The sequence below is a fragment of the Tachysurus fulvidraco genome, chromosome 17 (genome assembly GCF_022655615.1).
Source record: "Tachysurus fulvidraco isolate hzauxx_2018 chromosome 17, HZAU_PFXX_2.0, whole genome shotgun sequence".
NCBI lineage: Eukaryota > Metazoa > Chordata > Actinopteri > Siluriformes > Bagridae > Tachysurus > Tachysurus fulvidraco.
Window position 1 is genome coordinate 22,493,404 of NC_062534.1, and position 14,296 is coordinate 22,507,699.

The 14,296-nt window shown below is 45.1% G+C and overlaps 1 protein-coding gene across 1 annotated transcript in view; it reads right to left on the reverse strand.

Annotated features, from left to right (window-relative positions):
• The window catches only part of si:ch211-266k8.4, a 57,018-nt gene that overhangs the window by 17,174 nt on the left and 25,548 nt on the right, over window positions 1–14,296 (reverse strand). Inside the window, exons 11-14 of the mRNA XM_027135895.2 lie at window positions 12,203–12,295; window positions 9,308–9,396; window positions 4,447–4,530; window positions 961–1,058 (exon numbers count right to left, since the gene is read on the reverse strand). Coding sequence (XP_026991696.2) covers window positions 961–1,058; window positions 4,447–4,530; window positions 9,308–9,396; window positions 12,203–12,295 — 364 coding nt within the window. The remainder of the gene's footprint in view (window positions 1–960; window positions 1,059–4,446; window positions 4,531–9,307; window positions 9,397–12,202; window positions 12,296–14,296) is intronic.

The window sequence follows — 14,296 nt, forward strand, 5'->3', positions numbered from 1 at the left end:
AGTCTAATTCTCTCTCATCTGCCTTGCACTGCCGAGTCGCAGTGTTTACTTCAGGAATGCACAGATTTGATTGGTCTGTAAAGATCGGAAAAGCTGCGCCGGATAAAACATTAGCATGTTGTCCGTTTCTCCCAAAACAATCACTCGAGTCACGATCGCCGTACCGGCAGCTTAAAGTTCATTCGGTTTGGCTATTCGAGGATTTATTCTGTGACACACATCAGATCTGTAGACAAATGACAGACAAAAATGTTGCCCAGACCATCCCTATGATGGCCTCTAAAACACCCTTCACCTGTATTATAGCAGGCTATTAACACTGAGGTCACTGGATACAGCTATAAATAAATTCTTCCAAAACAAGTGTGTGTCCTAAAGGTGTGTTCTCAAATGACGCATTCCGCTAACCTACAGTACAGCGCGACAAAGGTCGTAAAAGAGAAATGACGTTTGGGCGGCACGTGAACTTGATTTTCCAGCAAACACACGCACACACACACACACACATACACACACAGACAGAACTGGAGGAGTGTCTTCCTCTCGGCTAATTCCCACAGCTCGTGACACGCCGGAGTGGTTGCTCCAGGCTTCTTGGTTTAAAAGACATAAATCACACCAGTTACTGAAACTCAAAAACAAATTAAATAGGCACAGACTTGATTAATGACAGATCTGTAAAGCGTACGCATCCAAACCGGCAGGTATGAGAGGAGTCGATCCTGTTGTGAGGCTCGAGGCTCTGCACAGGCGTTAATGAACGATTAAGGTGCTGGGGCACAGGTGGTGTAGACATCACACACACTTCATTAACACAATGACCCTTTGAAATGGGGTGTGGGCAACTAATTTTTGGGTGTTCTCCATTTTCCTATCTCTCTGTCCTTATCTCGGTTTCACACACACACACACACACACACACACACACACACACACACACACACACACACACACACACACCTGTTCTCTGTGGCACTTCCATCACCATCCTGAAGGGTAAATTGTCCCTTTCTAGGCACAGATGCATTCTGGGATTGTCTGCTTTGGCCCTTCTTTCTCTGAAACACAATAAAGCACATGTTACTCACATCCATTTTCCTATAGATTTATCAGTTGATTAAATCATCATATCAGATTAAGGGGGACATGGTGGCTTAGTGGTTAGCACGGTCGCCTCACACCTCCAGGGTTGGGGGTTCGATTCCCGCCTCCACCTTGTGTGTGTGGAGTTTGCATGTTCTCCTCGTACCTCGGGGGTTTCCTCCGGGTACTCCGGTTTCCTCCCCCGGCCCAAAGACATGCATGGTAGGTTGATTGGCATCTCTGGAAAATTGTCCGTAGTGTGTGTGTGTGAATGAGAGTGTGTGTGTGTGTGTGTGTGTGTGCCCTGTGATGGGTTGGCACTCCGTCCAGGGTGTATCCTGCCTCGATGCCCGATGACGCCTGACAGGCTCCCCGTGACCCGAGTAGTTCAGATAAGTGGTAGGAAATGAGTGACTGCTCAAACCCAATGTGTGTGTATTAGGTCATTATCATAAACAAGCATGGACACATTTCCCTGTAATAAATTTAGAAGAACTGCATAAAGAAAAAGACACTTACGATGAAAGACTAAGAGCAGTTGTTACAGTTGACAGTTAAAAGGAATTTGATAGCATGCTGATGTTAATAAAACTTTCAGGTATTCTTTGTGCTATTTTTTTTTTTTGCACGAACGTACAGGAGCACTTCAAATTGAAATGCATGCTTCTCCTCTGAGCACTTATAAACAAGTGTTATTTCGATTAATAACCAAACCGTACAACCGTTTGGAGCAGAAATGCACGTCAAGGGCACGTGAAGATTAGAGACGGATGAGCTACAGCAGTTGTCCCCAACCCCCGGGCCGCGGACCTGGTACCGGTCCGTGGACCAAATGGTACCGGGCCGGCCAAGGAACACTAAATTATTTCCATTTTATTTACTGTGGTGTGTTTCTCTCGGGTTTGTGCGACTTTCCATGGACGAGAGGTTAACCGGGAGCTGAGAGACGTCACCTAAAGCCGCACCGATACCGCGCATTCGCAAAATATGATATCGGGCCGGGTTTAGGTGACATCTGGAGCTGAGCGGCTGCGAGCGGCAGTGGCGTTGTAGCTTTGGTGGAGAGAGAAGGTGTGTATCGCTCTTCTCTCTGTTCACCGGTACTTTGTCATGTTTAACAGTGCTTGGTGTACGTGTATATTGTGTTTGCTCAAATTTAACCCACAAATTAGCAAAAATGAGCACGAAACAGACGTCGTTAGAAAGTTAGAAACTCTGCCGGTGTTCTGGATTAAAGTCATGGCGGAATACCCTGAGATTGTCACCACAGCACTTACATCCCTATCGCTATTTCTGACATGCTGTCTGTGTGAAGCGGGGTTTTCTGCAGTGACGGCAACCGAAACAAAACAACGGAATAAACTGGACATAAGCGACACACTTCGGGTGTCATTGTCTCCTGTTACCCCAGATGGAACCGTCTCGTTGTAAAGAAACAAGCTCAGGGTTCTCATCGATTTAGCGTTGTAGTGAGTTAAAAAGGCATGTTCAAATACAATTAAATTAAAATTATTCATTTTAATTTAACTGTATAGCCGCCACCCCCCACCCCCAGCGGGCCGCGGTAAAATGATCAGCGGCGAAAAAAAGGTTGGGGACCACTGAGCTACAGTATCAAGAAAGTGGACTAAGCGGACCTTCAGACTAAGAGCAGGAATATGAGGATACAGTGGGCACTGATTCAGCCACACTGGAAAAGTTTGACCTGTCGCGTTGCTTTTCTGCTCACTACAGCTGCAGAGAGTTACCGTATCCCCCCTGTTAGCTGGAACCTGTATTTTTCTTCCCCATTCCGATATTTGATTAGATAATAATAGAAGGTTGAAGGTGTTCCTATTGGCTGCTGTCTGGTATTTTAAACATCCTATGAATGCCCAACATTATTACAGAATCTCTTTTGTTCTTTGCTTTCCTCTGCAAATTCTCCACAGTACTGAAAACAACCTGTATTTTATATATACTGTATATATAGAAACAGATGAGTAGAGCTTCACCCGCAGTGAAGTAAAAGAGAAAAAGATTTCCGTCCCTGAAGAAACACCATTTCAGCAAAATGAGCAGCATCCCTGCAGCTCATATGAGAACACCACACCTCCAAAGGCTCATGTTTACAGTACAGACCTTAAAGGCAGGGTCTCCGATTTTTGAGAAATGCTTCAGAAAACTGAGTCGGGCCGAATAATAAACAAAAATCAAAACAAACGTGTAGCCAATGAGCAGAAAGGGGCGGGTCTTGTCAATATGCGGCGGAGAGAGTGTTCAGTGCGCATGTGTGACATTAGCAGAAAGCGGTTTTAACATCGACATGGAGGATAAAAACAAAGAAAGAAAGAGAAGAAAGACTTACGATAAGGACAAGAAGTAGGACGTGTTAATATAGGATCAGCTTTCCAGCGCTGGAGAGAACTGAAGGAGCAGGAAGTTGGCCACATATTCACAGGTTGGAGTTTCCCGAGTCAATAACTCCTGAGCTAAACGCTGTTACTACACAAATAACACCTCTTTTCTATCGTAGTAATGTAGAGAGGCAGCTACAACCGCGTTTTGTGTAGTAACAGCGTTTAGCTCAGGAGTTACTGACTCGGGAAACTCCGACCTTTGAATATGTGGCCGACTTTACTTAAGACGCCGAGGCGCTTTTTTCCTTCTCGATAGGTGAGTAACGTTGGTTTTGCTTTGTTACACAGAACTAATATATGCCTTTGTCCTTTACATGATTATGCTTGTGTGTCATTTTTGCTTGTTTGTTTATCTACAATCGTATTGTTCTTCCCTTCAGCTATGATAAAGACACATTTCTTTCTGTTAGTCGCCTGGGTTACGTATGTATGTGTGGGCGGAGCTATCGATACAGGGGTGGGACCCATTTGGGTTAGGGGCGTGTTTGTTTTGGTGATTTTATATGTCAACATTGGCTTTCAAAAATCGGAGACCGCACCTTTAAAAGATTGTCTGTTGATAATCAGTCCAGAAAAACATCTTAAACATTAAAGATCTCTGGGTTTAGACTAACCAACACAGGTCATCAGGCTAAACTCGTCATTCTGCTTTTAACACACGGAGGCCAAGTGAAATCCTGTACAGTCCTTAGCGTCCACATGGGTGTGAGACAGTAAAAGAATTACCGGTTTTTACTAGGACCCTTTTTTTCTTTCACATATAAACGATGAATTAAAAAGGCAACGACAAAGAGAACAGTGAGAATCAAGTAAGGGGACGTCACACTGCACGAGCAACGGTAATAAACATCATTAAAAAATAAAAACCATAAGACAAGATAAAGAGTAAACTAATGCAGAACAACAAAAATGTATTAATAGAGTAGCTGAGCTTTAGACAGACAGTGTGGTGATGTAAGGATACCCGGGTCAGGCTGAAGGAAGCAGACGATCTCCTCTTTGGCACCAGAGCTGAACCTGGGCTGCTTTTACCAGGAGAGGAAATTGTCTAAAAGTGTGGATGAGAAAAGAAAAAAAAAAATAAGTGGAGGATTCTTTATTAATTGTTTTAAAGACTAAACATATTTAAACAACATATGATGGAAAAGAGAGAGAGAGAGAGTGTGGGGGGTGGATGGGGGGGGTTAAAGGGACAGTGGAAAGAGAGAGCCAAAAAGAGTTAGAGAGGGTGGGATGGAGGAAGTGGGTTGAAGAAAGAGAGAGAAAAAAAGAAAGAAAGAGGGATGAGAAAAAAAAAGTGGAGGACTCTTTATTAATCGTTTTAAAAACTAAACATATGTAAACAACATATGACGGAAGAGAGAGAGAGGGAGTGTGTGGGTGGGGGTGTTAAAGGGACAGTGGAAAGAGAGAGCCAAAAAGAGTTAGAGAGGGTGGGATGGAGGAAGTGGGTTGAAGAAAGAGAGAGAGATGGGAAGGGGGAGAGAGAATGTTTAGTTCAGAAATGTTTAGAGAGAGAGAGAGAGAGAGAGAGAGAGAGAGAGAGAGAAGGAGAGATGGTGAGGATAGGAGAGAGGGGGAGATAGAGAGTGGAAGGAAGAGAGGGAGGGAGGAAGGGAGGGATGAGGAGAATAGGATAGAGAGGGGGAGATAAAGAACGGAAGGTAGAGAGGGAAAGAGGAAGTGGGTAGAAGAGCGAGACGGGGGAGAGGTGGGAAGGGGAAGAGAGAAAGAGAGAGAGAGAGAGGGAGAGAGGGAGAGAGAAGGAATTCTTAATTAATTAATGGATTGAGTTGATGAGTGTGTTATTTTGACGGTGTCGTGAAGTGCACGGTGTCGTCAGTGCACGGTGTCGTCAGTGCACGGAGTCGTCAGTGCACGGTGTCGTCAGTGCACGGAGTCGTCAGTGCACGGTGTCGTCAGTGCACGGAGTCGTCAGTGCACGGAGTCGTCAGTGCACGGTGTCGTCAGTGCACGGTGTCGGCAGTGCACAGTGTCGTCAGTGCACAGTGTCGTCAGTGCACGGAGTCGTCAGTGCACGGAGTCGTCAGTGCACGGAGTCGTCAGTGCACGGAGTCGTCAGTGCACGGAGTCGTCAGTGCACGGAGTCGTCAGTGCACGGAGTCGTCAGTGCACGGAGTCGGCAGTGCAGGGTGTCGGCAGTGCACGGAGTCGTCAGTGCACGGTGTCGTCAGTGCACGGTGTCGGCAGTGCACGGTGTCGTCAGTGCACGGTGTCGTCAGTGCACGGTGTCGTCAGTGCACGGTGTCGTCAGTGCACGGAGTCGTCAGTGCACGGAGTCGGCAGTGCACGGAGTCGGCAGTGCACGGTGTCGGCAGTGCACGGTGTCGGCAGTGCACGGAGTCGTCAGTGCACGGAGTCGTCAGTGCACGGAGTCGTCAGTGCACAGTGTCGTCAGTGCACGGAGTCGTCAGTGCACAGTGTCGTCAGTGCACAGTGTCGTCAGTGCACGGAGTCGTCAGTGCACGGAGTCGTCAGTGCACGGTGTCGTCAGTGCACGGAGTCGTCAGTGCACGGAGTCGTCAGTGCACGGAGTCGTCAGTGCACAGTGTCGTCAGTGCACGGAGTCGTCAGTGCACGGTGTCGTCAGTGCACGGAGTCGTCAGTGCACGGAGTCGTCAGTGCACGGTGTCGTCAGTGCACAGTGTCGTCAGTGCACGGAGTCGTCAGTGCACGGTGTCGTCAGTGCACGGAGTCGTCAGTGCACAGTGTCGTCAGTTTCAATCAGTGCACACTGGATCAGTGCGAGTGGGTTTTTGACTCACTTTCATTCCGGACACATTTTTAAAGAGCTTTTCGACACTACACACCACACACACAGTAATTACGCTCCTGTTTCATCCCACACCAGTCAAGTCACAGGAGCTTAAAGCCTTTGTCATGCTGTGTTCACTTTCTCTAGCCACACCCAGCCCTGATTACTGCCTCACCTGTTCACAATCAGGAAATCACCTCAATATGACCTGAGTGACAAAGTGAAGTCGGCCAAAAGATCCTCAAAAGCTCCACATCATGACGAGAGCCAAAGAAATTCAGGAACAAAAGAGATGAGAAAGTAACTGAGATCTAACAGTCTGGAAAAGGTTATAAACCATCTATAAAGCTTTGGGACTCCAGCCAATCACAGTGAGAGCCGTTATACACTAATGGTGAAAATGTGGAACAGTGTGAACCTGCCCAGGAGAGGCCGGCCGGCCGACCAAAATTACCCCAAAGAGCGCAACGACGACTCATCCAGGATGTCACAAAAGACCCAACAACATATGCGTAAATGTAACACCGCATTTTGGAAAAAGATCATCGTACCAACAGTAAAACATGCTGGTGGTCGTGTGATGTAGAGGTCTTCTCGGGTCTAAAGAAACGTACTCGACCCAAAGTGACCCGGATCACTTCTTACCCGAACCCGAGGTGCATCATTTATTTATTTTTTTAAAGAATGACCCGACCCGAGACAAACCAGAAAAAATTAGACCCGAGTCCGACCCGACGGCAATTTTTTTTTAACCCGACTGGACCCGAATGTCGCATAACTCTACACTAAAGTAACTGCTACAGCGTGGATTCAAAATTGATTGACAGGTCTGTTTCAACTCAAATTAGCTTACCGCCAGCCACACGTCGCCAGCCACACGTCGCCAGCCACACGTCGCCAGCCACACGTCGCCAGCCACACGACGCAAGCCACACGTCGCAAGCCACACGTCGCCAGCCACGCGTCGCCAGCCACGCGTCGCCAGCCACGCGTCGCCAGCCACACGTCGCCAGCCACACGTCGCCAGCCACACGTCGCAAGCCACACGTCGCAAGCCACACGTCGCAAGCCACACGTCGCAAGCCACACGTCGCCAGCCACACGTCGCCAGCCACACGTCGCCAGCCACACGTCGCCAGCCACACGTCGCCAGCCACACATCGTCAGCGGTCTTGGCAAACAGAGGAGAGGTTGTAATAGGACTCGAGTCGATGCACACACACACACGAGATACAGTAGTTCAGGTCTTCTCGGGTCCGTTCGGTAAAAACACATTCATTTTAATTTACCCGAGACCCGATGCCGCTATTATTATCCCCGACCCGTGTCCGAGGCACACGTGAAACTTTTAGACCCGAACCCGCTCGTGTCTCGGGTCGGACCTCGGGTTTTCGGACCCGTGAAGACCTCTAGTATGATGTTCTGGGGCTGGTGTGCTGCTTCAGGACCTGGAAGACTTGCTGTGATAAAATAGAACCATGATTCTGCTGTCTACTAAAAAATCCTGAAGGACATTTTGTGCGGTCGTCTGTTCGTGACGTCAAGCTGAAGCGGACTTTGGTTCTGCAGCAGGACAATGATACAAAACACAGCAGCAAGTCCACCTCTGAACGGCTAAAGAAGAACAGAATGGAGTAACCCAGTGAAAGTCCTGACCCGAATCCTATTGAGATGCTGTGGCGTGACCTTAAAAAGCCGATTCACGCTCGAAAACCCTCCAGTGTGGCTGAATTACAACGATTCTGCAGAGATGATCGGACCAAAATTCCTCCACAGCCTCAGCTGTAACAGACTAAAGGAGGCACAACCAGTTGTTAGGTTTAGGGGGCAACTTTTTCACACCGGGCCGTGTAGGGTTGGGTTTTGTTTTTCCTTCATAATAAAAACTTTCATTTAAAAACTGCATGTTGTGTTTACTTGTTATCTTTGATTAATATTTAAATTTGCTTGAAACATTAAAGTGTGACAAACATGCAAAAAAAAAAAAAATAAAAATCAAGCCAACACTTTCACACCACTGTACGTGTGTGTGTGTGTGTGTGTGTGTGTGTGTGTGTATGAATGTGAGTATGTCAATGTACGTGTATGTGTGTGTCCGTACGAGTGTGTTTGAATGTGTATATGTATGTGTGTGCGTACGCATGTGTGTGAATGTGTGTGCGTGTTTGTGTACTTGTGTGTGTATGAATGTTTGTATAAATGTGTACATGTATGTGTGAGCGTATGCATGTGTGTATATGTGTGTACGCATGTGTAAATGTGTGTGTTTGTACGAATGTGTGTATGTGAATGTATGTGTACTTGTGTGTGTGTTTGAATGTGTGTGAATGTGTATGTGAGCTTGTGTGTGTGTGTGTGTGTGTGTGTGTATGAATGTGTGTGAATGTGTATGTGAATGTATGTGTACTTGTGTGTGTGTGTGTGTGTGTGTGTGTGTGTGTGTGTGTGTGTGTGTGTGTGAATGTGTATGTGAATGAATATGTACTTGTGTGTGTGTGTGTGTGTGTGTGAATGTGTATGTGAATGTATGTGTACTTGTGTGTGTGTGTGTGTGTGTGTGTGTGTGAATGTGTGTGTGAATGTATGTGTAATTGTGTGTGTGTGTGTGTGTGTGTGTGTGTGTGTGTGTGTGTGTGTGTGTGAATGTGTGTGAATGTGTATGTGAATGAATATGTACTTGTGTGTGTGTGTGTGTGTGTGAATGTGTATGTGAATGTATGTGTACTTGTGTGTGTGTGTGTGTGTGTATGAATGTGTGTGAATGTGTATGTGAATGAATATGTACTTGTGTGTGTGTGTGTGTGTGTGTGTGTGTGTGTGTGTGTGTGTGTGTGTGTATGAATGTGTGTATAAATGTGTATATGTATGTGTGAGCGTATGCATGTGTGTGAATGTGTGTATGTAAATGTGTGTGTTTGTACATGTGTGTGAATGTGTGTGTGGGCATGTGAATGTATGTGTACTTGTGTGTGTGTGTGTGTGTGTGTGTGTGTGTGTGTGTGTGTGTGTGTGTGTGTGTGTGTGTGTGTGTGTGTGTGTGTGTGTGTACCCTATTCTGCTTGCTCGTGTCTGCCAGGTAGCGCTGTGCTGCTTTCAGCATGCGTGAGAACACATTCCTCCCACTTGTACCTACAGCCTCTGGGAAAATCAACACACACACACACACACACACACACACACACACACACACACACACACACACACACACACACACACACACACACCAACAGAGGTGAAAAATACACAGGTGGGATTCGATATTCCAGACAAACAGATGAATCACACACTAATTTGCACCGTTTTAAAGCGTCGGCTCCATAAAAACTCCAAGAGCTGCTTAAATCTGAGTTTAGACGTCGAGACTGTGTGCATTTAGAAACTCGTTAAACCTCTAACGCTCTCAGATCGCTGTTTATACGCGACGGTTGATTCCCTCTACCTGTTTTTATTACCATCATCTTCACTTTTTATTGCTCCTAGTTTGACAGATTTATGATTAGTGAACAGTCGGATAGTACGACAAAATAAAAAATTGTGAGATTTGTGTCACAGTAAGTGAGATCACAATATCTATCTATCTATCTATCTATCTATCTATCTATCTATCTATATATATATATATATATATATATATATATATATATATATATATAAAATCTTAATTTGAATTTTTTTTTATGACAAACTTTTATTACAAACTGATTTATGAACACAATTCTGTATTAAAGGTGCGGTGCACGATGTTTGAGAAATGCTTCAGAAAAACGAGTAGCTAAACAAACGTGTAGCTAATGAGCAGAAAGGGGCGTGTCTTGTCAATATGTGGCGGAGAGAGTGTTCAGTGCGCATGTGTGACGTTAGCAGAAAGCGATTGAAACACTGACATGGAGGATAAAAACGTTCAGCGAAAAAAGATTACGATAAGCAAGACGTAGTAGACGTGTTAATATAACATCAGCTTTCGAGCGCTGGAGAGAACTGAAGGAGCGGGAAGACCTGCGACGGGACGGCGAGGCGCTTTTTTTCCTTCTCGATAGGTGAGTAACGTTGGTTTTGCTTTGTTACACAGAACTAATATATGCCTTTGTCCTTTACATGATTATGCTTGTGTGTCATTTTTGCTTGTTTGTTTATCTACAATCGTATTGTTCTTCCCTTCAGCTATGATAAAGACACGTTTCTTTCCGTTAGTCGCCTGGGTTACGTATGTATGTGTGGGTGGAGCTATCGATACAGGGGTGGGACCCATTTGGGTTAGGGGCGTGTTTGTTTTGGTGATTTTATATGTCAACATTGGCTTTCAAACAACGGAGACCCCACCTTTAAATATATAAGATTTTTTTCTAAACAATACATTGGGGTTTTTTTTTTGCTTTGCAGATTTTATATGTTTAAATGTTTATACAAAAATGTCTTTTTATGTCTTTATACTCACGGGAGCTTTGGGGGTAGAAACTTAGTTTAAAAACCCAAGTAAGTAAGCGAACAAATAGACAAAAACAAACAAAACAATATTTATGATCCATGAGTAAAAATGCTCAGTATCGTCAGTACTTTTATAACACTAAACATTCTTACTCCTGGATTATAATATAAATGTACAAGTTCTGTTTCTTTCTCTTGTCCTCTCTCAACAGTTCATTTTCCAGCAATGATGTAAGATTAGTCTTTCACTTTTATCATAAAATCGAGGATTCTAATTCGTTTATATTTGAATATTTATCCCACTTTTACTTGACGACATTCTATCCAGCGCAGCTTCGGTGTAAAATTGTTTCTAAAGTCTCAGAAGCGTAATAAAGTGATGGACGCCGTTTTCCATCTGATGTTTAACTGACCTCTTGATAGCATCTAACTGGGCTGAGGTCTAGTGTTTAGAAAAGATCAGAGCATCGTTAATTATGATTTGCGTAATTTTCCGACTTCGTCGTGCCATTCCGAGAGCCCTCAAACAAACACTGGGGTTGGGGGCGGGCGTGGTCACATCAGAAAAGACCACGCCCACCAGGATTGAAATGTTTTACCGTAGGATCGAGTCGATTCTGCAGAGACGTGTTACTCGGTCAGGCATCATCGCAAACCTTATTTTGATGCTGGACACAGTTTATCTAGATCTTCGTGCCAAGTTAAAGCGGTGTCGAGCTGTTAATGAATTTTTTAGATGTATTGTGCTGAAAAAAAAATGCTAAATTGCACCCACCCCACCCCAGTATAAGAGCTCCTCAGAAAAGCCACACGACATTCTCTTTAGTAAACGAGACGATTTTACACTCACAATTTAAACAAGTGTTAAAAACACACACGGGTCGTCTTTCAGCGACGTCGAGCGTATCGCGACACTCCTGTTCCTGCTCACGCACAAACCTGCATGCTATTCAAAAACAGACTCGTGTCATGAGATGTAACGCCAAAACCTCAGCAGACTTCAAACAACCGACCCCGTCTTCTTCCCCCAGCAAACAAATCAATTAGACAAGAAAATATGGGCTGTGTTTCATGTCAACGTTTCAAAGCCATTTTCTGTAGAGTGCACAGCTGGCCTGAGGACGGTCGCGTCAAGTCGAGTCACGTCACCTTCGTTTACGTAGCGGATTTAAAAGCGGAGTAAAAAGCTTGCGATTTTAATCGAATTAAGAAAAACTAGATAAGCGACAAGTTCTGGACCTAGAAGGTGAAGACCTAAAAATCAGAGCCGGAAAGTGTGTGTGTGTGTGTGAACAGTGGCGTGACTCCACCTAATCCCATAAGCTGTACGTCTTATAGGCTTCTTTGTTATCACCCTCTGGGCTGCTCTCCAACGCTATTAATTTATCTCACGGCTCCTTTAGCGTAATTCAGACGGCAGCACAACGTGACGCTTTGCATATTTCACCGCGTTCATTATTTATTCAAGGTTTTATTTGTCACGGCGCAACAAAAGTGTACCGTAAATCAGCAGTCTGACCTTTTCCAGAAGGTTCAGTAATGTTCTCATCAGCGCTTCGCTCGCTCTGTTCTTCACAGCTCAGAGGAACGGGACCGTTGTGCTCGGCTTCGTCTGAAAAGGAAGTTGGAAATAGAGAAGAGGTGTAAAAAGTGTTGATGGAGTAAACTGGGAGATGTAGAGATAGACTGGACCTTCATCCATTTATCTTCTGTAACAAGGAAGTCTTTACCAGGGGATTCAATAGGGCACAAAGTGGGGGGACTGGACGCGGAGACAAGTTAATGCAGGACACACACACACACACACACACAAACACACACAATCTCAATCTCTCACACGCACACAATATCACACACACACACGCAATCTCACACGCACACAATCTCACACACACACATGCAATCTCACACACACACACGTAATCTCACACACACGCAATCTCACACGCACACAATCTCACACACACACAATCTCACACACACACAATCTCACACACACACGTAATCTCACACACACGCAATCTACCACACACGCAATCTACCACACACGCAATCTACCACACACACACACGCAATCTACCACACACACACACGCAATCTACCACACACACACGCAATCTACCACACACACACGCAATCTAACACACACACACACGCAATCTACCACACACACACACACACACACACGTAATCTCACACACACACACACGTAATCTCACACACACACACACACGTAATCTCACACACACACACACGTAATCTCACACACACACACGTAATCTCACACACACACACGTAATCTCACACACACACACGTAATCTCACACACACACACGTAATCTCACACACACACACACGTAATCTCACACACACACACGTAATCTCACACACACACACGTAATCTCACACACACACACGTAATCTCACACACACACACGTAATCTCACACACACACACGCAATCTACCACACACACACACACGCAATCTACCACACACACACACACACGCAATCTACCACACACACACACACACGCAATCTACCACACACACACACACACGCAATCTACCACACACACACACACACGCAATCTACCACACACACACACACGCAATCTACCACACACACACACAATCTCACACACACACACACACGCAATCTCACACACACACACACTCAATCTCACACACACACACAATCTCACACACACACACACGCAATCTCACACACACACACGCGCAATCTCACACACACACACGCAATCTCACACACACACACACACACACACGCAATCTCACACACACACGCAATCTCACACACACACGCAATCTCACACACACACGCAATCTCACACACACACGCAATCTCACACACACACACACGCACACACACGCAATCTCACACAAACACACACAATCTCACACACACACACACACACACACAATCTCACGATTTTTTTATGTTAGTTATATTTAAATACACAACACCGCTAGTAAATTGGCCTGAACAAGATAACCAGATTGTCAGAACTGCCTAAGCAGGATTACATGAATAACTAGCTACTGAAGTAACACATGAGAACACGGGATCAGTAAAATCCTTGGGATTCGAGGGCTGTAGCATTTTGTTTTATTTTTTTACCACATGGATGTAGTAGCCTAGTGGTTACGGTGTCGGGCTACCGGTCAAACTGCCACCTCTGGGCCCCTGAGCAAGGCCCTTAACCCTCGGTTGCTCAGTTGTATAAAAATGAGATAAAGATAAGGACGTCCTTATCCTGCTAAATGCTGTAAATGTCCTTTTTATTTGTTACAAACACAACTAAAAAACACCCACACCGTTTTTTTTGGGTCAGTGTAACGTTAACGAGGACAAGCGTACAGTCTTCCATTTGTTTTTCTTTCGAAAGGGAATTAAATTAATTACACACATTAAAGATGGAGCTAACAAGAAGAAACAAAACATTTTGGTATTTTATCTTAAACCCCATCCGTCTCTAACAACGGGGTAAAATTTTACCCTCGTTATTTCTAACGGGATTTACAGATTTCCAGTTTGGAAAAGAAAAACAGGGGAATGATGTCATCTCCCAGGGATTTACTCCGACACAGATT